We start from the raw sequence: 25,738 nt of genomic DNA on the forward strand, positions 1-25,738 counted from the left end.
GAAGGAGAGTGTGGGTGATGAGGTGGCCTGAGTCCTAAAGCCCAGGTCAACCAGGAGAACGAAGGGAAAAGGGGAGAGTTTGGGACTCATCTCCTCTCCACCTGCCACCCCACCACCAGCCCTCCAACTGATTGAAAACATCCGGAGGAGAAGCATAACGTCTCCCCCTGCCACTATCTTGGGAAAACTTTCGTAAGTGGACTCAATCTCAGCTTCTGCTTTGTGTCTTCCTCCCACTCGTGACTGAGGCTCTGCAGCCCCTTGTCCCCCAGTCATAACTCCGTGGGTGAAGATGTGTTAAAGAACGCTCTCAACCATCCCTCTTGACTCAGTGATCTCAGTTCCCAGCCTCCAGAGCGAAGTTTTGAGGTCCTGCAGAAGCCTATGTCAGGGTGGCCCCGTCGCTGTCCATGGTGCTGATGCAATAGTCGCTTCTAGAAGAGAAGGGCTATCTGGCAAGGTTGGCTGAGTCTCCAGAGGGGAAGCCTCTCTCACCCCCCAGCTCCCCCCCCCTTGTGTCCTTGCCCTCCAGTGGGAAAAAATTTGTGGCTAAACCTTCCTGCACCACCACAATCCTAGAGTGAAGAGCTGGGGACTCAGGGAAAGACCCACCTGTGTTTAATATCTTCTAAGAGTTGTGGAAATGGTGGGCATGGCCAGAGAACAGGAGTTTGGGGAGCTGTTCTGGGGGAGGGTAGCCCCACCACCCTGGGGTTGAGGTGAGATTTGTGCTCAGCTGAGCAATCTGAGTCAATACTATTTGTATTCTAAACTAACCAGGACAAAGCCCTGTACTGAGTTGAGGGAGTTTCCCTTCTGTTCCTGCAGTTGGGAGTGCAATGGTTACATGGGCATCTCTTCTCTCCTCCCCCACACCCACAGGTTCAGGGAGGAAAAGCCCCTTCTCAGACCCAAGACTCATCCTCAGGTGAGAAGGGAGCTTGATCAGGCCGCTGAGGCCCCTGGTCCTCCAAAGGCTGGGAGCTGCTCTCCAGTGGGGTGACTGGCTTGCTCTTCTCCTTTCCTTCTTTCTTCTCCGCCACTGGGGCTCCATCCACCAGGGCTGCCTCCTCTCCCTTGCTGCCTGGTGCTGTTCGCACCAGCCTGCCCCTGGGGGGTACCCTGGTGGGACCCAGGTGGAGGTAGGTCAGCGGCTTGGGGATTCGTGAAGGCTGCTTCCCAGGCCTGTGGTCTCTCCGGGGCCGGATCTTGGGCCTCAGCTTCACCTTGTAGATGGATGGGACTCTCTGGGGCTTACGGAGTGTTCTCTTGCCCCTGCCTGGACATGCCTTGGCTTTATCAGAACTGGGATTGGAGGGTGAAGGTGTGGTGGACTCCGGGCTGACAGACACAATGGGGGCTGAGCAGTCCAGCCCCGACTGAGCTGGGACCTCCCTTGTCCTGGTGCCCTTGGCACTCAGACTTGCCTTTGTCCTCCACCCATTTTCTCTGTCTCCAAGATTCCCTTTTGGGCTTCCTGGGCCTGCAGTTACAGCCAGCTTATGGGAGCCTGTAGGGGCTGCCTTCCAGGCTCCCAGGTCCACTTTAAGGAGGGGTGGGGGGCCCTGAGCCAGTTGTTGGATGACTTTGTCATAAGGACCCCCAGGCTCAGGCCACCGCCCACCCAGGCTGGGGACATAGACTCCACTACGAGGAATGACCCCAGATCCTGTGCCCTGGGGGTGGGTACCCCCCACCTCTAACAGCTTCATGTCAGCCAAAAGCTCTTCCTCAAGTCTATGGTAGATGGCTTGGTCCTTGGTCCCACCTGGGAGCAGGGGAGTGTACCTCCCCTCCTGATGCTGTGGGCCCGGTCTCCAGAGCTCTCCAGCCCCTGCTGTCACCGGAATATCCAGCTTATGGTCCCCTTGCCTCTCTTCCACAGAGCAGTCCTCATGTCTGGACCCAGACAGGTCCCCAGTGATGGCCCTTAATGGAATGGGGCCTCTCTGCAGTTCTGTCGTGGGACTTCCACTTGAAGTACCTGGAAAGCTTCTTCCTGGAGTTGGGGGAGGAGCTGGGGGCTGCCGGACTGGGATCTTGGTGGGTCCTTTAACAGGGGTTGAAGAACGGACAGATGCTGGCTCCCTGAGCTGAGAGGAACCCTCCTCAGCCTCACCCCAGGGTGGTGGCCTGGCACCCATGGGCTTGACTGGGCTGGAGGAACAAGGCAGGGGAGATGGTCCTCTTGCTGGTGTCCCTTTGGCAGTGGCCTCAGGGGCTCGGAGTCTCTGGGTGGTGGGGGTCCTGGCATGAGTTCTCCGCCTATCTGTCTCCTCATGAACCCAAGATATGGGAGTCCTTCCCCTGGGGAGCTCAGTGGGGTATCTGTTGTCTCTCTTCTCCAAGGAGGTGTGAAGGTCTTGGCCCCTATGGGTGGGTAAGGATTGGGGGCTGGGTGGGCTGTCCCCAGCTTGCAGCTGACTCCGAGATGGGGTGAGCGACTTCTCCTGGTGCCTGAAAGGGAGAATCATAAGGCTCGCAGGATCATTTAACCTGGTCCCCTGGCTCCCAGTCCCCTGGCTCTGAGAAGGGATGGCCTTTCCCCAGCCAGAACTCCCAGGGGGTCAGACTTCATGTTGAATGAAAGCAGATGCTCTTTCTCCCCCTGTGTCTGCCAGAGACTCCTTACAGCAGAAACTGTTTAAGCCTATTCTCCCCCATTCCTTGTGTAGCAGATAGAAAGCAGCCTGTTCTGGACACCATGTTGCTTCAGATCCCATAACTACAGGCCACCAGTTTCAGGTGGGGAGGGTCTTAGCTTCTGCTCTACCGTGAGATGACAGAAGGAGCTAAGGTTAAGTCTGTTCCCTTTATGGGCCTCAGCCTCCTCATCTGTGAAATGAGAGGGCGTATGAAGTAACTGGATCATCCTAAAGGTACTGGGTGCTTTTTTGGTTCTGAACACCTGAGGTCTCACTGGGGACTCTGCTGGGAGATCTGTGCCCCTTATCTTGGGGTGGGGTGGCCCCTGAGAATGTGGACTCCAAAGTAGGAAGAGGCCCTGCCCGCTCCCTCCCCTGTACCTCGGGAAAGGTGCTGTCTCTCTTAGGATCCCTGGCCCTGCTCTCCATCCAGGGTGGGGTCTGGGGAAGGAGGAGGCGGGGGGCCTCAGCTTTCGGCCTGAAGCAGTATATGTCTTCCAGTCCACGGAGGGCAGTGGGCTCTGGGAGCGGCTGATGGTCATCGTAGGCTGGGGCTGCAAGGGCCCATCCTGCACCCTCACTTCGTGCTGCACCGATCGGGTAGGGGGCTTCAGAAAGCTGCCCGTCTTGTGTGCTACCAACACAGCCCCCAGAGAAAGGAGAGGAGGAAAAGGTTAAATTCCTTCTTATGGGGCTCCCACACCCTGAACCCCACATTAGAGACAGTGGGACCTACTGTGACAGTGACAGCACCAGAACTTCCTTCTGGGAGGGGTTTAGGAGATGAAATCTGGTCAGAGGGCCCAGGTGGGGGTTTGTTTAAAGTTGCATTTGTATTGCAAGTCCACATCTTTTACTTAGACTGAATGCTTATTGGGGTGGCTTGAGGTGCTGATGGAAATTACAGGAAGACTAAAGACCCCTCCAAGTCATGCTTGGTGCCACCAATGTGGATATCAGAGCCAGACTTCATTCAGCTTTGCCAACGTGCACCGTGACCAAATGCCGGTGTGTGGCCATCTTGTGGCAGAAATTGGTACTGCACCATGGCTGCCCCTCCTTCCTCCTAAAGCTGAGGCACCCATACCATAGTACCTTCTACAGTGTCTTCGTTCCTCCATCCCCTGCACACTTCTTGGCCCCAGAGATCAGACCTACCTCCCACCTCTGCTTCTAGCCTCCCAACCCCGAGCCACAGAGAAGAGACTCTCAGGGGACTCACAGAGGGATGTGCATCGGCAGGGGTCATGTTTGTCCAGATAGTGACCGAGTGTGTCCCAGCCGCCCCCAACACGCACCATCACGTGGTTCCGGAGGATCTGCAGGGGGTAAGGGTGAGGTGGAGGGCAGGGTGAAGGCGTCCCCTCTCCCTGGACCAGCCTGCAGGCCTCCAGCCCTTGCTCCTATCCACATACACAAGCACACGCGTATAGTTGGGAACGTGTATGTGTTGCAGCCTGAGTTCCCTCCATGACTGGCATTGGATAACACATGTAGTGAAGGGTGAAGGCCAAGCTGACAAACAGGAAGTTGTCCCACAGGACACAAGGGATCTCACAAGCATTGTGGAGGCTGGCCCCGGACTCTTCTCTCTCTTCACTGTGAAGAGGTTCACACCTGCACACACTTGAATCAGGAATCGGGACCCTGACTTTGCTCTGTAGTTGGTATGTTAAAGAATCCTGGGAGTCCTGGCGCCACTCCACTCCATGTAGTCTCTCCAGGCCTCCATTTCCTCAGTGGAAACATGGGGTCACAATTCCTTCCCTACCTACTTCACAGGGCTCTTGGCTCCGGCTCTGGGTGGGGTCCAGGGAGCTGGCTCTGCCCCCAGGAGTGGCCTGGCCCCAGGGGAGGGCTTAGCCATGCCCCTGAGCTGCTGGCCATACCCTCTCCCGATGCAGACCCTTTCTGTCCAGGCAGGCCAGGTATGGGGCTGGGTAGTGGGAGGCACAGTTGAGACCTCTACCACCACTCACACTGCAGAATGTGCCAGGCTGTGAGGGGTGGGCTATGCAGTCCACGTGGCTGGATCATGCAGGGAACACAAACTGGGGGGACTCAGGCCCCTTGCTCTGACCAAGTCTGTGGATAGAAAAGTGGGAGTACCCTCATGCCCCACTTCTGCCTAGGAACACCCTCTGAACTAGGCTAAGGTGGATGCAGATGGGGCTGGGTTTTGTGGTTCTGGCTGCCCTAATGGGAGGAGGGGACATGCTTGCCAACTTTGCCAGGAATCTTCTGGAATTCTACGAGGGAGTGAAGGAAGGCCCCAAGGCCTGAGAACTGGGGGTGAATGGTGATTTCCAGTCCTTGCCTTCAGGCCTGGGCAAAGTCCATGGAAGGAAACCCGATTCTGCTGACTCCAAGGAGGCCCCTCCACACCCCCATTCCCCACCCAGCCCGTCTACGGACTTACCCGGATGAAGATGAGGGTGTTGGAGTCTCCCACGCAGTACTTCCCCTCTGATACTTTGACCATGGAGAACTGAACTGGGCATGTGCAGTGGCTCACCAGGCTCTGAACCTGCGGGGAGTGGACAATGTGTTCAGCCCTCCCCTCTGCCCAGGTACTCAAGCTGCCCCTGCACCCTGCATGCTGGGTCAAGTCCAGTGGGGGAGCCTGCCCGCCCCTCTGCCTGCCCCCAGCCCCAAGGCTTCTGCTGAGGTCAGGTCTGAGGGCTGAGAAGCAAGTAGAGAAAACTTTTTTCTTTTTAAATTATGGGTTTATTTGATTTTTTAAATTTATTATTGTATTACTTAATTATTTTATTGGGGGGAGATAATTAGGTTTATTTATTTTTAGAGGCGGTACTGGGGATTGAACCCAGGACCTGGTGCACGCTAAGCATTCAGTCTATCACTGAGCTATACCCTTCCCCCCTCCGCCCCTCAGAAGTTTTTTTAAAGACTCAAGGAGAACAAGAAGTTGAGTGATCACCTACCCCACGGCTGTCAGAGGCGGTGGGGTGTGATGGTTAAGGAGGTAGACCTTGGAATCAGACAGGTTTGTGTCAGGAGTCCTACCTCCACCGCACCATAGGTCTTAGGCAAGTTAAGATAGCCCCCTGATTCCTTGGTGGTAGAAGTGGGCTAGTCCCAGTCAGCGCTAACTCCTACCACACGTCCCTCCGTGCTACACACCAGCCTGTGCGCTGGCTCATTTAATACCCACAGCGGTCGTGGAAGGCAGGCGCTGCTACGACCCCACAGTCCAGATAAGGGAACCGAGGCACAGAGAAGGCAAATAATTTGCCCCAAGTCACACAGCCGCAAAGCAGTGAAACTAAGACTTGAAACAAGCTGTCAGAAGGTGCGGAGTCTGTGTTAACAACCGTCCCGCGGGGCTTAAATGAGAGAGGTGCAGCATGCTGGGTTTACAATAAAAAATGAGGCGGGTTGAGGCTCAAAGTGAACATGAGTTACTAAAAGCCATGCAGCGGCTCAGAGGGGACCCGAGAGGGCGAGGGAGAGGAGGGCGGGGCGAAGGGGCGGGGCCTTGGGGGGCGTGTCCGGGGCCCTCACCATCTGGTCCAGGTTGCGGAAGTGGCAAGACCTGCGCGTGGGGCGCTCGGGCGGCGGGGGGTCCGGCGGGGGCAAGGCCAGCTCCAGCCGCAACTCCTCGTCGATCTCCTCCTCCAGCTGCACCAGGGTGGGCGCCGCGACGCCGAAGCGCCAGGCCCGGCGGCCCAGCTCCAGCAGGCACAGCACCACGTTCTTCACGTTCTTGCGCAGCACCAAGTCCTCCGTCTCGAACATCAGCACCTCTAGAGGGGCAGGGAGAGAAGGAGGGAAGGCAGCCGAACCCCCTGCCCACTGCTGACCTCCCCGGAGCGGAGCAGGTGGGAGAGTCCTGGGGCCATGCTGGAGCCAGGGGGCGGGGTGGGGGCGGTGTTTGCACCTCAGGGTCTTGGAGTCAAGCTAGCCCCTAGGAGGGGTCTGGGCAGAATTTCTTGTCTAATAGGAGAAGTGGGGGTGGGAAGAGGGGACACAGCCAAGCAGAGGACCCTAAGGCCACTCTTCTCACTCTGTTTGCCAGGGTGAGTCCAGGAGCAAGAAGCAGTTTGTCCTGCTTCCCACGTTGGCCTCTGCCTCCAGTATCCACCGGGCACCCCAACTCAACCCCCAGTTCATGCATAACCAGGCTCTGGAGCCCAACTGCCAGCACTGGTATCCCAGCTCTCCCACCCCCCAGCTGTATGACCTTGGGCTACAGCCTCAGACTCCTCTTCTGTAAAATGGGGCTGTGGTCTATTTCATAGGGTGGTTGTGGGGATAGTGGTTCCATGTTTGCACACAATGTCTGGCACGTGGTAAGAGCTTGCTAAAACATTTGCTTTCATCAACCCTCCAATCCTGGTGGACCTGACCCCTGCCTCTGCCTCACTGCCACTGCCTTTGGCCTGGAGGATAGTGTAGCATCCACCTTTGTCCCCGCTGCTGGGTCCAAGGCCAAGGAGTCGAGGGATCCTGGTATGTCACTCTGTGAGTCTTACACTACTAGCCCCACTTGCCTCCTCCCCTGTCTTCTCCCCACTCCACTGTAGCCAAACACATACCTTCTCTGTGGGCAAACTCCCTGTCCCCCAAACTTCTGTTTATTCTGTCTTCCCAGCACAGATGCCTCTACTTGAGCCTCTATCTCATTGGGCTGTAATTGATGCATCTTCTCAGCTGTTTCTCTTCCTGGGCCATGAATTCCTTGCCACTGGGTCTCAGTTCTCTCAGCCCTCAGTGCTCAGCATGGTGCTCAACTTGAAGAACATAGGTGCTCAAGTCATTCAGCCAACACATTTAAATATGGGGGATTTACTGTGAGACGGGGAAACTGAGGCATGGGGAGGGGTGAGCTGGCCCAAGGCAAGTCTGGAAGGAGGACCCTGTCTCCTGACCCCTGATGCAGCCCGAGGCTCAGAAAGGAGATGGACACCTGAAGATAAGGGCCTGGGAAGGAGGGGCACAGGGTGGTTACCTTGGATGCCCATCTCCTTGCGACACCACTGGATGAAGTTGGAGACATTGTCCCGGGCCTGGAAGGTGCCCGGCTGGGCAGCCCCATTGCAGGAAACCCCCATCCGAGGCAAGGGAATCCTTTGGGCTCGGGCAGGTTCCTCTGCCAGGAAGGCCAGGGCGGCCTCAGTGATGGCATTGGCATGCTGGCACAGCACCAGGCCCGTCTCCAGCACCTGCAGGAAGTTGGCCGTGTCGATGTCCAGCCCGTAGAGATCCCGAAGCCACTCGGCCAGGTCCTCCTTCATGGCCTCCAGGTAATGCTCGCTGGACTTAAAGGGCCGGATGCTGCGCACTGGAGGCCCCGGAGTCCCAGGCCTCCTCCTCCTGTGTGTCCCAGGCTGGGACATGGCTCAGCCGGGGAGGAGGTGGGCGCCTCCTCTCTCCCACAACAGTCTCTGGCTTCTTGCCACCTGCTAGTTCTTGGCTGGTTCTCCCTAGGGTTCCCCTCTACCCTCTGAGAGCCCAAAGCTTCCAGCTCTGTTCCTTGCCACTGGCTTCAGCCACTGCCACCACTGCCACCAGACTGGGCCAGGCCCAGCCCCCGCCCCCCCACATTCCTCAGTCCCTGCCAGAACTTTCCTACTCTGTAGCCCTTCAGCGACCTCACGCCCCAGCTGCCCAGTCTCCTCAGAGGTCGCCACCTCCCAGGGCAGATGGAGGTGAGGACACTCCTCTCTCCCCCCAGGGCTGGACGGGCGAGCTGCCTGCCTCCCACCCCCCACCGGCTGGCTGTGGAGTCTGGCTGTCGGCCTCTCCACTCTGCTTTCCTCTCCTTGGAGACAGCGGCTGCTACAAACACTCCTTGTTAACTCTTCCCAGCATTGCCTGCCCTGCAGCCCAGGGAGCAGAGGAGAGGCTGGGGCTGGCCTCTCTCACTCGGCTGACCCAGTGGGGACTTCTGGAAAATGGGGGAGAGAAGCAGGGCTGGGGGTGCCTATGCCCCTTGGTATTTAGTGGGTACCGGAGGATGGGGATGAAATAGATGCAGCCATCGAGTCCAAACATGTGAGTTTGGCCTCAGATCTTTTCCTGAATCGCTCTGTGACCTTCATAAATGACCTACCTTCCCTGTGCCTTAGTTGCTTCAAATATAAAGTGGGAATAGAGATTTCTACCTCTCTGGGGTGATGTGAGGAATAGAGGAATAATGGATGTGGAAAGTATCAGACTGTCAGGACTGGGTGGGTCCAGCTCTCACCGATTTTCCCAGCAGCCCTCTTTGTACACCATGATTCTCACGTTCTCTGGGGAACCTGCTCCGTTTTCTATAAGGTGGTCAGGAAAGTCCTCACTGATACGATATTTGAGCAGAGACCTGAGAGAAACAAGGAAGCAAGCTTTGTAGATGTCTGCAGGAAGGGTACTCAGGCAGAGGGAACAGCCAGTGCAAAAGCTTCGGGCAGGAGGATGCTTGGCATATTACAGGATATGAAACAGAGAGGAAATGGAGTCTCAGATTATGCAGGGCTTTTCTTTACCTTTTGGAAGGTAATTTTCTTTCAATTACCTTTTAAAGGCATGAAAATGATGATTGTTGTACCCATTTTATGGATGAGGGAACAAGAAAACTGAAGCTGGCGGGAGGCCTCAGTTCCTCACCATATGGACCTCTCTGTAGGGATGATTGAGTGTCCTTATCACATGGCAGCCAGCCTTCCCTAGAGGGAGAGAGCAAGACAGAAACCACAGAGGGGAGGGTATAGCTCAGGTGGTAGCGCACATGCTTAGCATGCACAAGGTCCTGGGTTCAATCCCCAGTACCTTCTCCCAAAAATAAATACATAAATAAGTAAACCTAATTAACTTCCCCCCAAAAAAAGAAAGAAAGAAAAGAAAAGAAAGAAACCACAGGATCTTTCATTAACTAGCCTTGAAACTCACACTCTGTCATTTCCACAGTATCCTGTTAAGTTACCCAGCTCAGCCTTATTTCACATGGGAGGGGTCTACATAAGAGCATGAATACCAGCAGACAAGGGTCGTTGGAAGCAATTCTAGAGGCCGGTTACCCCAATATAGACGAGCAATTTCTTTTCCTTTCTTGCTAATAGAATCCTATTTTGTTCAGGTGGAGGTTCCCGGAAATTAGAGAAGATGGGCCCAGCCCCAGAGAGAACCATATGCCTCAGCCAGTCATGGCAGAGTTAAAATGGAAGTTCCTGCCAAGGTGCCAAGATCCAGTATGTGCAGCAAACCACAAAAGGAGTAAGGCCACATGCAGAATTTATCTGGGCGTTATCCAAAGACAGGTCATTATCCAAAGACTCAGACCTCTCTCCCACTAGAGTATTCAAGGAATTTGGTTGCTACAGATCAGGAAAGGATTGGCAAGAAATTGCAGCTGTGCTGTGTGTCCTGGGGTAGACTGAATATGGCCCCCAAAGATAGCTGCTCCCTCACCCCCTAGCACCTGTGAGTGTTACCTTATGTGACAAAAGGGACTTTGCAGATGAGCAGATCCTGAGATGGGGACTTAATCCAGACCGTCAAGAGGGACCCTAAATGAAGTCACTAGTGTGAGGCAGAGTGTGGCTTGCCTATTGAAGTAGATGTGATGACCGTAGCAGAGATGGGAGCAGTGGGGCCTTAAGCCAGCAACTCCGGCAGCCCCCAGAAGTTGGAAGAGGCCGGGAATAGATTGCACCTTGGAGCCCTGCTGACACCTGGCTTTCAGTCCTGTAGGACTCATTTGTTATGACAGCAACAGGAAACTAATACCTATCACCATCTCTTCCCCTCCCCACCAAACAGGGAGAGAAACAGACAGATGGGCTTCAATCAAAGAACTGAACACATATCCCCAGTCATCAGGGGGACTCAGTGAACTGAAGTCTGACTCCAGCATGGAAAACTGAAAATGTGAAATACAGTCCGGTTAGGTGCTCCATGGCAGGAATGAAGGAGGTTGGCTACACCGAACTCAGGGGGTATCTTCTCATAGTTTGAACAAAGAATGCATGCCTGCTTCCTTTGGACCGCTTGTCTGGCCCCTATCTCGGACTTCTCAAGTGAACTGATAAATTTTATAAGATTTGAGCCATTATTAGTAGGGCATTCTGATACATGACCAGCCATACATATCCTAATTGACTTGATTGACGTTCAAAGTGTAAGAGGCCCCATTCTCTTTATATGAACAGAAAATGTTTTTACAGCTATTCCCACTTGGGTAGCACTTACACACAACCTTATTAGATATCTCTCCTTGTAACTTATCTTCATTATTCAGCTAAAACAAATACTGCTTCTCTGTGTAACCTAGTTATTGGAAGTTAAAGAGCTGCTTATCCTATTAATTTAAAAATTAGCATTTACTGAGAGGAGGGTATAGCTCAAGGGATAGAGTGCATGCTTAGCATGCTTGAGATCCTGGGTTCGATACCCAGTACCTCTTCTAAAAATAAATAAACCTAATTACCTCCCCTCACCAAGATAAAATGATACAATAGTAAATGAGTAAAATACTTTTAAATTAAAATTTACTGTGAAAATCGAAAAGTTGTCGCTTTACGTTTGATAACTGACCTCATTTTGAGCTCTGGAAGTGATTTCTGTGAATGGCAGAAAATCATGCTTGAGCTTGCCGATGAAGTTTAGTTCATTCTCTTCTGGTTTTAAGTAGTGTCTCTTGGATACAGATCCAGTTGATTCTGAAGTCATGCTCATTATCAGTGCACTTTGTCCTCATTCAAGGGGTCTCCCAAGGTGGCATCTGAGAGCATGAGGCATACGTGTGTCTCTGGCGTTGGTGGGATTGCTTGCCTACACCCGTGCTTTCACAACATCTTGCTACTCTGTGAGCCCAATTTCCAATGTGCTTGTCTGCAACTTTTTATGGAGGCTCCATGACCCAAAATAGCCCTAAGAAGAGGGAAAGAGCACCCTCAGTATGACAAAGGACTTCTGGGCACTTGAAGTGGGGGAGCATGAGATGAATGAGCAGACCAGGGCTACACCCACAGTGATGCCTTGGCAGGATGCTCCCTAAAAGCCACAGCGCAGGCTAAGTGTCTTGGATGTGCCTCCCGGGGCATTAAGTCTTAGGCAGTGACTCAAGGAGATTGCCTGTGGGAGAGTGTCCGGGGGTGACCCCAAGTAGTGGCCTCTTATCCGAATGGTTCTTGTGGTGTCATCTGGACTGTGTTCATGGTCACCAGCCTTCCAATTGTCACGTCTTCTGGCCATTCTGTGAGCGCCTACTCTTCTTTAAATTAGCCAGAGGGAGCTTTTGAATTTTGCCATTAAGAACCACAGTGGCTATAAGCTCTTTTAGTCCATGTTAAGGAGAATGGGGGTGTTTTGGGGAGACAGTTCTCCATGGGTCTTCCCTGGTTTTGCATGTCTTGCAAGCAGAGGCACTGACTTTTCAAGGGCGTTGATATAGTGAACAACCTTGGAAGATACAGTGTCTTTTTTTTTTTTAGAGCAAAGAGCAGGTTTGCTTACTTCCATAAAAGATTAGGGATCCCTAAGCTCAGGGTCCCTCTTATTATCCAAACCACTGCATATGAAGATATTCGCTGGCACCCACCCCTGTGGCACCCATGGGACAATGGGCCAAGAGGAGCTGATACAAACATGCTGATGATACTGTGCTGTAAGTAATGAAGTCCTTTGTCTCTGACCCAGGAGGCTCATGTTTTTTTGGCAGAAACCATGAAAATACATCAGGCTAACTTGCTAGCTTGCAAGTAGGGTAAAATTTTAGACTGTTTACAGTTCTTGCCAGGGCTGCCCCCGTGTGACTAGGAGATTCCTGGGGACTGGTCTGCTCTCTTTGTTCTACGTCCCACCAACCTGCCTCCACCAAACTGGGAGACACCTGAAGGAAGAGACCCCATCTCCTCACTTCAGACTTGGATGGAGGATGGAGGACCATATGGTGTTCCCCTATCAGAGTGGGATCTCCTTGAGTCCAGCAACTGCATATAATCATGCTGAGACTCTCCAGATCTGGTTTTGCATCCTCTGCCCCTCTGCAGACTCCTGCCTCTGCCAACACACACCACTGTCAGGCCAGGAAAAGGAGTTTCCCCAAGTTTTCATGATTTTATTCCCTCTCCCAGCTGCAGCTCTTGTACACACATACAGAACATTCAGGAGCTACACCTGGCTCTTGCTGAGCCCTGCTTCCTATGGGACTCGGCACTATGTCCTCTGCTCCTTGGAGCTAAGGAATGAGCTGGAAGTAGGTGGGGTGGGGAGCAGGGGAAGGAAAGAGATAGAACAGAAAGAGAAGGAGAGAAAATAGTGATGTAAGTAAATGTAATGGGTTAAGTGCTTTCCGAGGGCGAGGTAAAGCCTGTTGTTGCACTGCTGTCTCTGACTTACAGATAAAGAGATTGAGGGTCAGAGAGATAACATGCTAAAGTTCAGATAGCTTTTATATTTATGTAGTAGAGTTGGGATTTGACCCCAAAGTCACTTTCTGCCCCTTTTAATACCTTCCCAAGACAGAAGACAGGGTTTGGGGTGCTTCTGGAAGCTCTAGAAAAGGCAGTTATTCTGGGGTGGAACTCTATGGACAGGTGAGGTTCTAGCCCCGCCCCCCTTGTGAGCCGACAGAGTTCCTAGAAACCAGACCAAGTTCTAAGGATTCTGGTAACTCCTTCTTATCCCAGTGCCTGATCAGGGGAAGAGGGCAGCACAGCCTTGGGAAGAATGGATAAACACGGTGAGTGGGGCTGGAGGACAGGGACTCCAGGGTGGACCAGTAAGCCCATCACCATGGCAAAACCAGAGTGGAATTCCCACCTTTTCTCAGTTACCCATCCATGTACAAGTCCTCTCCTCTCTCTTTTCTGAATACCCTTGAAATCTGCTCTCTCATCTTCACCTGATGCTGTTCAGATCTTTGTCTTCTCTGGCCTGGACCACTGTAATGACCTGAGTGGGTCTCTCTCTGTCTCCTGTCAGAGGAAACATCCTAAAGGTGGCTCTGAGCACATCCCTGTTCAGTGGCTCCCCACTGTTGAAGGACAAAGTCTACACTCCATAGCCTAGCCCCCAAAGTCCCAATCTTCCTTTCCAACTCCCCCTCCTGCCCAAATGTTCCCATTACCCCTCTCTAGCTGTGTTCTAGGCCTGGCCTTTCACAACCAGAAGGATTCTTAATGTGTTTTCCTAAATAAAGTGCAATGGATGCTGGTTCTCCACCTTTAGCAACACCAAAAACTGGCAGAATCTTTGAAACAACTTTTCTTGAAAGATTTCAAAAGTCTTGGATGAAATTCAGAGGCCCCAGTGTTACCTACCTCATCACCTACTGAGAGTCGGGCAGGGAAGATGAAGGGGCCCGATGTAAGAAGCGGTTAGCTGGGTAATTACATACAATTGGTGCTCAATACACGTGGGCTGGAACACTAGCCTTATTATCTTTCTCGTTTGTCTCCAACCTCTTTAAACAGGGTGGCAGGGATCAATTGAAATTTTTCTTGACCTTTTCAGGGCAAACCCCAGGAGTTGTGTCTTCCCTGCCCCGTTCCCCTTTTCATTTCATTACAAGTCTAGCTCTGCAGATCCAGCAGACCAAAGGGCACACAGTGGGCTGGGCCAATGTTTGCTGAGCGAGTGGTAGACACCTCCTGGCCAAGGCCAGGTTACTTTCATATCAGCCCAGGAATTTCCCACCTGCCAGGACTGCTACTTGGGATGGTAGAGTTTGTGCCCCGAACGCCAGTCAGCAAGGGGGACAGTGGTGGCTGAAGTCCAGCTGACAGTTGGGGTCAAGCCTGGAAGATGGAATAGACACTCTTTCATGGTTGGCTCCCTCCCAGGGCAGCCTTTTCCTAATTGGCTTGCCCGTGGGGGTGAGGGAGGTGGCAGATTTCTATTTAGTCTGCTCATAAGGGGCACTTTTCCTGATTGTTTTGCTCATCGGAGGAGCCCTTTTCTAGTCGTACAGAGATGCTGTATGCCCACCCGCTTGCCCGCCTAGCCGCAGGTGATGCTGGGCTTCCTTAAAGCAAGGCCCACTTTGAAGAAGACAAGATATAAACAACCACCTATTAAAATGCCAATCAGTGCACTTAATGTTTACTGACAGCCTGCACAGCCCACGAGAAGGAAGGCGGTGATGAATTATCACCTCTAGGATCGCAAGCCTCGTTGCACCTGCTTGTTCATGGCTTCCCGCAGCGCCCAGGACAGGACCCTGTTACCTGCCTTACAGTAACCCTTGAGATAGGCACTGTTTTCCCCCATTTTACAGATGGGGAAACGGAGCTTGACAGAAACAACGGGACTTGCCTCAGATCATTAGCTAGAAAGTGCAGGAACCAGGGAAATCAGGCCCTCCTTTGCCAGGGAAATCCTGCACTCTGTAACCCTCTCTTGAAATCTTGCTGGCCCCGAGCATCTCGTACGCACGGTCCTTGGGGCCCCTGACTCTTTGGGGGGTCGGGTTGCGGGCAATAGTCAGGGTACCCCAACCTTTTACTGACTTCTTCCCCGACCCACCCACCCAGCAGGCGTCAAGACCCCCCTGTGGAAGAAGGAGCTGGAGGAGCCCCGGGCCAGGGAGGCGGAGGCAGAGGCCGCTGAGGAGGGGTCGCAGGAGGAGGACGACGAGGACGACGAGGAGAGGCTGCCAGTGGAAGGCGCGGCGGAGGGTGCGGCGGAGGGCGGGGAGGCGGCGCGCGGCGAGGGCCGCGAGCGGGGCTCGGTGTCCTACTGCCCGCTGCGCCAGGAGTCCAGTACCCAGCAGGTGGCGCTGCTGCGGCGCGCGGACGGCGGCTTCTGGGGCTGGTTCAGCCCCTTGGCGCTGCTCGGCGGCCTGGGCGCCCCCGCCGACAGGTGAGGGCGCGCAGCTCGGCGTGGGCGGGATGCACGGGCCACGGGGCCGCAGACGGGAGCGGGCGGCGCCGTGCACTGAGCGCCCCGGCCCCCGCCCGCAGGAAGCGGAGCCCCCCGGAGGAGCCGTGCGTGCTGGAGACGCCGCGGCGGCGGCCGCGCGGCGGGGGCTGCTCGCGCTGCGAGATCCTTTTCTGCAAGAAGTGCAGGAACCTGCACAGCCCGCCGGCCTACGTGGCGCACTGCATCCTGGAGCACCCGGATCTGGGTGAGGCGCGGGCTTCGGGAGGCGCGGGGCGGCCGGGGCCCCTGAGCGCCCCCTACTCCTAGCCTCTGTGGCCCTCCATCCTCCCCTGATCCTAAACTTCCCGCAACCCTCCCCTCTCCCCAACGCTGAGCGCTCTCCAGTACATTCCATGGTACCACCTCTTCTCAGAGCCGTCTTCCCAGAGCGCCTCTATCCCGCAGGCCTGCAGGCCCTCCGCTGATGCGGCGGCCCCACCTGTCATTAGCGCCCACCTCGTGCAGAGCCCATCATCTGGAGCTCCATCCCTCCAGGAGCGTCCCCCCGAGGGCCCCCGCCCCCGGGAAGCACACAGTGCCCACCGCCCACCTGACTCTCGTCCCCTGACGCAGCCTCACACTCATCTCTTGGGTATTTCAGGTCCTTCTGGCCCGGTGGGCAGAGGCATCGCCTAGAGAAGAGAAAACAGCCCTTCTGGGAAACTTGCCCCTTCCGTCAAAACATTCAATAAAGCCTCTAATCAAAGTGCCAGTGCATGGAGGTGGGGCCGAGGATCTCAGTGAGGGTGATGAAGGTCGACCCTCCTTTCCCTTCCCCCGGGTTCAAGCCAGAGGGGAAAGGGCGGGAGGAGAGCCTCCTCCCTCCACCTCCCCTCGGACAGGGCGGAACAAAGCATTTGCAGCCAAGGGCAGTCAAAGGCCATTCTCCCCACTGCTCAGAGAAGAAAAGGAAGGCTCCCGGCCAGGAATGCTAACGCCCGCGGGGAGCTGAGGGCTGAAGCTTGCCGGACCTGCCCCCCTCCTGGGGGAAGCCGGGTCTGGATGAGGTCAGTGTGTGCAGATGAGGAACTGGCAGGTATGGAGGGGGCAGGATTAGAGAACCCGGAACGCTGGATCCTGAAACGCTGAGACAGGACTGGGAGGCAGGGGAGTTGGGTCTTTCTCCAGGAATCCCAGCTATTCTTGGCCGGCCAGCGGGAGCTCCTGGAATGCTTCATGTGTGGCCAGGAGAATGGGGCCATTGTGAGCACCAAGCCCCCCCACCCCCACCCCTGCAGAGCCCCGAGCCCCTGCAGTGTGCAGACCTTCAGAGAGGCCCCTGTCCTCTCTATGCCACACAGAGTTCTCCATCTGGCCAGGAGGGGTGAGGTGGGGGAGAGACATTTTGATTTTGAGGAGAGGCAGGGACCCTCTCCCCATCACAGCTACTCACACAACTCACTGGTCCTGGCTTAGATGGGACAACATAGTTGTGGCCTCCCCAGCATCCATGCCCACCTGCTCTCACTGGAAACCAGTTCAAGAAAGGCTGCTTCCCTGCTCCAAGCCCACCAGCTGGGGCATTTCTTTATTCCACAAAAAACAGGGCCCAGCAGGCCTGCTTCTTGTTCAGTCTCCTTCTTGTTCTGATCCTGATGCCCCTGAAATTGGAGACCCTTGTACCCAACCCATCTAAGCTTCCTGAGGGGTGGGGCCTCTGATTAAATAAGACACATTTCTCCATGGACTGACAAGGAGGTCCTGAGAGCAAGGGACGGTCTTGCAAAGTGGTCCCAACCACTCTGTTGTTTTGTATCCTTCCTGGTTGCCCAATGCTGTAGCCCCACAGACAGGAATTGCATCTTTAGGGAAAAAAACAAAATCCCCCAGGATTGGGGAGGAAAGGGTCCTGGGGGAAAGGGTCATGGCATCTGGAACCCTTTTTGGCTTCTCGTTCGTTGGATTGATCCCACAAAGATCAATGTCTTGACAGCACAAAGACATTCTCCAGGGAACAAACGCAGGCAAACTTTCCTGCCCGGACTTCTGCAGGGAGCCCCAGAGGCTTGTCTGTCCTCGGGGCAGGGGACACAAGTTGGCCATGAGGGCATCCGCAGTCCACTAAGAGGTTGGGGGCATCTTCAGAACAGGGCGCCCCCTGAGTTGGCGTGCCAGCAGCCCATCCAGGGCAGCTCTGTGGCCCAGCGGCCTGAGGCAGTTGTCTGACGTTTGGCCTGGTCCAGGGACCAGTAGCGGTCATCTCTAAAGAAGATGATGGAGCCGTCGGGCCTGGGCAGGGCACCACTGACCTCCTTAGGGACGCTGCCCCAGTCCTGCAGGCCTCGGGGGTAGTAGGGCTCCACCTGCAGTCCCCCTGGGGCCAGCACATAGTAGCGGGGGCCTTTGAAGAGGATGAGGCGGCTCAGAGGAGGGAAGAAGAGGGCTGCATCGGGGTGGCGAGGCAGGCCCCCTGCCCGGCACAGCTGTGGTGAGCCCCACACTGGCTTGGTGCCCCGGAACCTCCAGCATCGACTTCCTGTAGGACATTGGGAAAGCCAGGGTGAGCTGGTGGCTCTTGCCCTTTGGTCCTCTACCCCATCTCTGTCCCCTCATACCTCTACCCTCCTCTTGTTGGAATCCAGGGTACTTAGTATTGGTGATTCTCAAAATGGATCAGTTATAAACAGAGGAGGGACTGTTGTGGCCTCCACTTCCAGCAGGTGTCAGCAGAGGGCAGGTAGCGCTGAAAACCTACCCAGCCCAGGCAGGAAGCACGCCCCCTCCCGGCTGAGGAATGGACTACAGGGAAGGCCAGGGGCTTTCTCCATGACCATTCCTACCAATGAGGGCAGGGATTTGTTTTGGTCACTACTGTATCTCAGAACCTCCAACCAAGTTTGTAGAAAGCACTCAATATTTGTTGAATCAAGAAATGAACACTATTTTCTGATGTAATATACTGCACATTCCTCAGACGTGTCTTTTAATCCTCCTTCCCCAACAAACCTGAACAATTCTTTTCTCCATTCAATAAGTTCAGGTTCCAAGAGTTAAGTGGCAGGCCCGACCCCACACAGCCAGGATTCCAAGTAAGGTACAGTCTTCTGCTGTATGATAGAGCTCAGAGCTGTCCTCTGCTTCCCAATAAACTTTTCTCTGAAATCCTCCCACTCTCTCTCTGGGACAATCTTGACACCCCCTAATCCATCACTAAAGGAATCTCCCAGTAGATGTTCCTGGAGCCACAGGTTCAGACTGGAATTGAGACTCCTCCCCTCTTTTAACCTTGGACAGGACACCTTCCCTCTCTAGGCTTCAATTTTCTCATCTGCCCCAGGGCTGCTACCTTTGAAGAAGTAGAAGTCTCCATCCTCCAGTGATATTGCGGCAGCCTCAATGTGGGGGGGCAGCCCCGCCCACCTTTCCTGTAGTGGGAGGGGCTCGGAGACGTTGCCATCAGCTGATACCTCCCAGAAGTGGCTCCCTTGAAAAATGTACAGTTGCTGTTGCCCATCTGTCCAGAGATAAGAGATAGGTGAGGAGTGATCATCAGCCTCCTGCCTAAGGAAGACACTTTCCTAGAGCCCAGCTTCCCAAACAGATGAGAGAGGATGCGTGTGCACAGGTGGGACAGGAGGGAAAATGCAGGAGAAAGCAGTGTTTTGCTTGACATGGGCATGCCAGCTTGCAGAATGCTTGTGACCTGGGATTTCTGGTTTTTACAAATTTGGCTCACCGCCCCCACCTTGTACTCCAGCTCTGGAGACCCCTGGAATGTGGGGGAGGAGAGAAGAAGGAAGCAAGGCACTGGATGGGACCATCTTACCTACAGTGACGGCATCGAAGGAAGAGTGGCAATATTTAGGACCCTGGGTTTCAGGGTGCCTTCCCTGGAGTCTGTGGGGGTCCCAGGCCTCAAAGTCAGTGAACAGCTTTCCCGGGAGCTGGATGGCCACTGAGCCCCCCTGGGGCTTCCCTTCATGGGGAAGGAGGGAGGTGGGAGAGAATGCACACTGGTTGGGGATGTGCTGAGGGCTCAAGACCTCCCCCTTGGTTCATTTCACTATCCGACGTGAGGGGCAGGGAAGAGAGCAGGGGTGAGGGTTAAGAGTGGTCTTTGATTGTTGGTGTTCACCATAGCACCAAACTCAGAAGTCTTTCCTACCAAAGAGTCTGGTGAAGAGGAACCTACTGAGGTAAAATTGGAATGGGGAACCAAACAAGGATTTAGAACTCAGGGCAGAGGGTCCTTTTCCCTGAGTCCTGGACAATGCAGATGGCATGAGGGCAGAGTTCGGGGACCCAGGCTGTGATAATTATAGCAGTTACAGTAACTACACCACTATACCTCACTTATGAGAGTGAGGCAGAGTCCAGCAAGCTTAGAATTGGCACCAGCTCCTGAATCCTGGTCTGCAACTTCCTAGCTGTGTGACCTTGGACAAGTTATTCAACCTCTCTGAGCCCCATTCTCTCCATCTGTGGATAAAAAGGTGCTTACCTCATGGGTGTGTTAAGTGCCTGGCTAGAGTAGACACTTACGAGATAGCAGCTGTTATTATTACATATATGTAGGTTTTTTAGGCTACAAAGCATGTTCATACCCACTCCAACCACAGTCTTGTGAGGTAAGCAGGGCCTCAATTATTGACTCTTCTTTTTTTTTTTTTTTTCCCAGAAGGTAAAACTGAGGACCCTAAGAGGGTAAATGCTTTGCCCAAGAGCAACTGCTAATCCAGAATGGAATGGTGACCTGATCCCAGCGCTCCTGGCCCTGTCCACCGTGCCATAGGCTCTGATGGACACAGCCCTGGGCTGAGCCGGGCCTGGCTCGGGTCCAGGTAAGTCTCCGGGCGGCAGCACCGGCCAGTTTATTTTGGGAGAGAAGACCTTGTCTAAGTCCACGGCCAGGCAGAGGCCCAGGCTTGGGAGGAAAGTGGGCATCAGCATCACGGATGGGGCAGGTTTCGGGGCGAGCAGCTGGAGCTAGGAGCAGGAATGAGGGCTCTGGGGTCTGGGTGAGACCGAGGACCGAGTCTGAGAGATGGGGCAGGGCCATGCGAGGAACCGCCACGGCAGGGGCTGGGCAGGAATCAGGAACCGGGACGCAAAGGAGGGCCGCACACTGGAATTGGGTGGGATGCTAGAGGCTAGGCATGGGGGTGGAGCAGAGTAGGAGCCTGAGGTTTTTCAGATTTGAGGGGAGCCTGAAGTTTCAGGATCGGGAAGGACCAGCGACGGGGAGGCCAGCTCCCTTTGCTTAGGACGGGGGATCGTATTTGAAGAGCAGGTGTCGGAGCCCTGGGGGCCCCGCGGCGTAGTTGGTGGGGGTGGGCGCCGTGGCGGGGCTCTCGGGGGCTCACCATACAGGCCCTGCACGGCCAGCACGTCGTCCCAGCTGAGCAGCGCGTCGCGGCCCAGCTTCTTGTAGTAGGGCGCCATGAGCGCGCGCGGCGCCGCCGAGTGGGTCAGGCCGAGCGTGTGGCCGATCTCGTGCGCCAGCACCACGAACAGGTTGCGCCCGCGGCGGCGGCTCAGGGACCAGCGCTCTTCTCGGTCGAAGTGCGCTTCGCCGCGGCGGGGCAGGAAGGCGTGCGCCAGGGCGCCCCCTGCAGGCGGCGAGGAGCGTCAGGGGGAGCCGCCGCCGGCGACGCCCCCAGCTCCCTAACGGCCCTGCGCAAATGCCATCCGGGTGTTTCTGACTGCTTTCTGCTGTTTCCTTTAATTAAGTCTGGCAGAAGCTGAAGTGTGGAGCAATGAACAGATGACTAGGCTGTGGGGTCTGGGCTCCGAAGAGGCAGCTTGGTGTACACACAGCAGGGGGCCAAACTGCGTGGCTTTCAATCCTGGTTTTAACCCCGTACTAGCTGTGTGACCTTGGGCTGATAGCTTAACCTCTCTGTGCCTTAGTTTCTGATCTGAAAAATGAGAATGACGATAAGAAGGTTCTTCCTCACAAGATTGTTCTGAGGATTAAAAAGGACGTGTGTATGTTACAGTTAATACAGAGTGCCTACCTCGTAATAACTGCTACTTATTTTGGAAAAGATCTAGGAATAGGGATAGTGGTTACCCCAGAAGGGGACATATTGAGACCTTCTGGAGTGCTGGTAATGTTGTTTCTTGATCTGGATGCTGGGTGTGTCTATGCATATTAAGAAATATATATATTCTTGCATTCGTTCGTTCTTGCCTCCCCTCTGCTGGTCTCTGCTTCCCTGCTTGTAATAGGAGTGAGCAGAGGAGTTGGGCTGGATCAGTGATTCTCAAGCTTGTAGTGGGCCCCAGATGGAGCTTATCAGTTTTGCAGTTTCTAGGACCCCCAGCTGCTCAGAATTTACTTTCTGCAGGGGCAGGGTCAGCAAACAGCACTGTGATGATGCTGGCCTAGAAGCATATCGAAGGTCCTTCCAGTGTTGCCTTCTTGGAGCCCAGGCCTGCAGGGACTGACAAAAATCGGAGGCTGCCATTTAAGGGAGCCTCGTAGGGGCGTGGAGAGCTGGCCATATGTAGAAGGAATATATGCTTCCAATTCTGAATATGCCTCGAGCTGTTTTGAGCCATGTTAGCCCTTTCTGTTTAACCCTTACAATAATCCTGGGAGATAGATAGGCAGGTTTCAAAAGAAGACATAGCTTCAGATGAAACACCTGTCCCAAATCAGACAGCTGACTCCCAGTCCAGTGCTGTCTTAGCTACCAGATACCACTGGGTATGGTTATCAGCGCCTCATGTAGATAACATGGGTGAAGTGAGTTACATGCAAGCACGTGTGTGTGCTATACGTGAATTCTCGAAAAGCCTGGATTTCTCCGTCTACCCTGGGTCCCAGCAGCAGAGTTTGGAAGTGGACTTTGCTCTGGTTGTGCTTGATGGAAAGTCGGAGAGTGCAAGGGAGATGGGGACCCCAGTTCTCAGGCTACACAAGGGCTTAAGTCCCCACCCTGCAGGGTTCTGATCAAGTTTCTTCTCCTCTTTAGCGGGGAGGAGATGCACAGTTGGCCCACATTCAGGTTCTCAAAGTCGGTGTCGGCCAGAGCCAGAGGAAGGCAGTTTAAATTACATCCAGAAGCCTTTAGTTTGGGGACAAACAGGGGAACTGGCTGGGCTGTGGGTGTGTGAAGCAGGTGGCAGGGAGTGGGGAGAATGCCTCTTGCCCTGTGGCAGTGACTGTGTGGTAGGTGGCAGGAGGGCAGGAGTGGGGTCATGGTAGCCTCTGGATGTTTTCTGAACCTTGGTCTGGAGCACATCCACTCTTGGACAGCAAGAGGGGCACAGGTCTGTCAAGAGGCAGGGGATGGATGACAGGACCCCAGAAGGTTCTCCCAGAAAAGATAACACCCTTTAGAGTTTGCAAAGCACCTTCCACAAAGAACGCCATCTGACTGTCCCTTCAGCCATGGGGCACATAATAGGGCAGGGGCCACTGCTCCCATTCTGCAGATGGGGAGACTGAGAGATCTTTGGAGGGAACTGCAGCTTGGCCAAGGCTAAAGGGGAAGCAAATGCTCCACTGCCCTCCCCAGACTGCCTCTCCCAGTTGGGTTTCCCTCCTGCTGTGTGAGAAAGAGGCTGTGTTAGCACCTGGGCCATCGAAGGCGTTGCTCAGCCCGTCGTTGTGGTCCCCTTGGAAGAAGGTGAGGCGGATGTCAGCGGGGCCTGTGGCTGGAGCCTCCCAGAACTCCAGCGCCGAGACGTTGCTCCACAGCTGGAAGGCGGCGCGCACGGCCCCCCGAACTGCCGGCTCGGGCAGGTGCTGGGGCCAGTTTACCAGGCGGTAGGAGAGGTGCTGCTTGTACCACTTGTTGCCTGCCACCCAGAGAGGTCGCGTCAGTCATACCTGTTGCACAGCCTGGGGCTGGTCCCCCAGATGCTTCTGATGGGGAGGTAGGCCCTTCCCCAGGAAGTCCCTGATCTGATGGAGAGGACACAGCCCTTGGCCTGAGAAGCCCCCCATTTGGCTGTGGAGACACCGCTCTCGGACTGACAGAACTACCCTTGTCCTGCACAGTCCTCAGTCCTGTGGCTTGGCCTGGGGAGGCCCCAGTATAATGGGGGACATGCAGCCTCTACCCAGGAAGAGTCCCCAGCCAGAAGGACTCTCTGGTCTGGGGTCATCTTCCCCACAGCCTGGGTTGAGCTTGAAAACCTCTCTGTGCCTCTTGCTGGCAGAAAATCCCATACCCTGCCTCCTGTGTTGGGGTGGAGGAAAGGCAGAGCCCCCTCTGCCCCCTTCCTCCCCTCCACCCCTCACACCCTCCTGCCGCCTCTCTTTTCCGTGCCTCGTGCCTCGGGGGCCTGCTGCTGACTAGAGACCACAAGACTCATTTATTCAAGGTCCTTCCCTGACCCCTGGCCCTCCCCCTCACTTCCTCAGGGACTCTGCAGGGCTCTGAGGTGAAAACAAATAAGAACAAAGGGTGTGTTTTGTCACTAACCGAGAGAGAAATTTTTCCATCTCCACTTGAAGAGTCCCTATTTCTTTGCTCAGAACTACAGCTCCTCCCTGAGGCTTGAGCCTCTGCCTCTTGCCTGAGCCCCAGGTCCACTGAGACCCTCTACAGCTCACCATGCAGCTAGGACCAGGGTGCTTGCTTAAAGGTCCCAATCCCAGAGTTTTTCACAGCCTATTTCTGAGCCCTGTTTTCTCAGGGGCTGAGACTGTGACCCCAAATGGAAGACTCGCAGGTCAGAGGCAGGACTCCTGGGCCCCAAATCCCTGGAGCGTGGGTGGAAAGTGGGCAGGGCAGGCCTGGCTGTGCTCAGAGGCCAGGCCAGAGGACACAGCCCCCGCCCCTTGGTGGGGGGGTGGGGGGTTGTAGGTGAAGGTTCAGACCCCGGCCTTTTCATCCTGGGGGCCTCTTTGCCTGAACCAGGTAGGAGGAGTGACATCATGGAAGTTTGGCCATCTCCTGGTCCATCTCTCTGCTCTATTTTGGGGAAATTGAGACCAGAAGGAAGGGTCTTGGGTGAGTGAGGAGCGGAGCTGGGCCCCGAGCCCGGGCCCCGACGCCGAACCCGGTGTGCTTGCTGCTGAACCACACAGGGAAGCAGGCACTTTTGCTGAGACTCAAGGCTTAGTTAGCATGGCTCCTCTGGGTCAAAGCAGGGACTCTGCACGAGCTGAAATCCTCCAGAATTCTCCAGAGAGCAGAAAGCTGAGCGCCCTTTCACTCCCCACTCCTATCCCCCCACCCCGTAGCAGTGGGGGAGGGCTGTCCCTTCTCCCACCCCGAGCCAAGCTCCATTCAAGGCAATGCTGCCTCCCAGGGCCTGTTTGGCCTGGCCACCACCCAACCCCTCCCAGCCAGGGACCAACCCTCAGGGAGGGAACAGGGAAGGTTTCTGAGGAAGGGAGGGAGAGGAGGAGGGCAGAGGAAGGCCTGGAGTCCAGAGGCACCGCCTGAGGGTTCATTATGTGCCAATAACACTTCTTGTTGAACTGTAAGTCTTCACCAGGCATCGGACAGGCTGGCACTGGGCCCCTTCCCACCCTGCTAGGAGTGACCAACTCTCAGACTCTCCTCCTCCACCTTTGAGCTTCTAGAAAAGTGTGGGGCAGCTCCTGCCTCTGCAGCTCAGGAGGCCCCTCACTCCATGAGCAAGAAATGGGGAGGGGAGGGAGGACAAATAGGAACAGGATTTGAGAGAAAATGACTAATTTTCCCTGGGAGGGGAGCCGGGTCGGGGGTCATGGAGGTGCCTGTTGAGGAGGAAGGAACCGCCTGGCTGGCAGCCTGAGCCCTCTCCCCTGTCTTCTTCCAGGTTTGTCCTTGGAGCAGGCTGGCCACTTCAGGCCCCCATCCCAAACTCCTGGCCAGGCAAGGCTGGTTTCCATGACGACCACCAGGTCACAGTAACACCTGGCACTGTCCCCCCCACACACACACCCTTGCACTCAAATCCAAAAAGGAAGAGGGAGGGAGAAGGAGATGGGGAAGAGCTTGGGGGAATCCTGAAGCTTGACTCCCAACAGGGAACTGATACTGTGAAGAGTTATGGGTTGAGATCTCAGTTCCTCTACTTACAACCTTGTAATGAATTATAGTCTCACTTCAAGCCTTGACTGCCTGACTTGCAAAGTGGGGTTAGTAAGTCTTACCTTCTGATAAAAGTGAAATAGCAAATGCAATAGCAACATGAAGCTGCCTGGCATGTGGTGGGTGCTCAGTAAACATCCCTGCTGCTTCCTTTTCCATCCCAGTTACACCCCCGTGGCCCACCCAGCTCTGTGAGGGAGCAGGGACATTGCAGATCAGCCCAGCAGACACAGAGGGGACCCAGTG

The 25,738-nt window shown here is 54.9% G+C and overlaps 3 protein-coding genes across 4 annotated transcripts in view; 1 reads left to right on the forward strand and 2 right to left on the reverse strand.

Moving 5' to 3' along the window:
- Positions 1 to 888: 888 nt before the first annotated feature.
- GAS2L2 (growth arrest specific 2 like 2) lies at positions 889 to 8,005 on the reverse strand. The gene is made up of 6 exons (XM_006219201.4): positions 7,618 to 8,005; positions 6,171 to 6,412; positions 5,065 to 5,172; positions 3,868 to 3,964; positions 3,027 to 3,279; positions 889 to 2,457 (listed from the first exon to the last, which is right to left on the reverse strand). The coding sequence occupies exons 1-6, from the start codon at positions 8,003 to 8,005 to the stop codon at positions 906 to 908; spliced, it is 2,640 nt and encodes an 879-aa protein (XP_006219263.2). The 3' UTR covers positions 889 to 905.
- Positions 8,006 to 13,244: 5,239 nt separating this feature from the next.
- C16H17orf50 (chromosome 16 C17orf50 homolog) overlaps positions 13,245 to 25,738 on the forward strand; it is a 30,472-nt gene continuing 17,978 nt past the window's right edge. The window contains exons 1-4 of one of the 2 annotated variants that reach the window (XM_072940345.1): positions 13,245 to 13,332; positions 15,125 to 15,452; positions 15,554 to 15,717; positions 16,114 to 16,218. In XM_072940345.1, the coding sequence (XP_072796446.1) occupies positions 13,320 to 13,332; positions 15,125 to 15,452; positions 15,554 to 15,717; positions 16,114 to 16,148 (540 nt within the window). In that variant the 5' untranslated portion in view covers positions 13,245 to 13,319 and the 3' untranslated portion in view covers positions 16,149 to 16,218. Of the gene's footprint in view, positions 13,333 to 15,124; positions 15,453 to 15,553; positions 15,718 to 16,113; positions 16,219 to 20,130; positions 20,294 to 25,738 lie in introns of those variants that run through there. The other variant, XM_072940344.1, reaches the window with a different exon arrangement.
- MMP28 (matrix metallopeptidase 28) overlaps positions 17,006 to 25,738 on the reverse strand; it is a 28,291-nt gene continuing 19,558 nt past the window's right edge. The window contains exons 6-10 of the mRNA XM_072940343.1: positions 23,037 to 23,261; positions 20,816 to 21,061; positions 19,279 to 19,428; positions 18,799 to 18,966; positions 17,006 to 17,988 (exon numbers count right to left, since the gene is read on the reverse strand). Coding sequence (XP_072796444.1) covers positions 17,594 to 17,988; positions 18,799 to 18,966; positions 19,279 to 19,428; positions 20,816 to 21,061; positions 23,037 to 23,261 — 1,184 coding nt within the window. The 3' untranslated portion in view covers positions 17,006 to 17,593. The remainder of the gene's footprint in view (positions 17,989 to 18,798; positions 18,967 to 19,278; positions 19,429 to 20,815; positions 21,062 to 23,036; positions 23,262 to 25,738) is intronic.

This window comes from Vicugna pacos, chromosome 16 (genome assembly GCF_048564905.1).
Source record: "Vicugna pacos chromosome 16, VicPac4, whole genome shotgun sequence".
In the NCBI taxonomy this organism is placed as follows: domain Eukaryota; kingdom Metazoa; phylum Chordata; class Mammalia; order Artiodactyla; family Camelidae; genus Vicugna; species Vicugna pacos.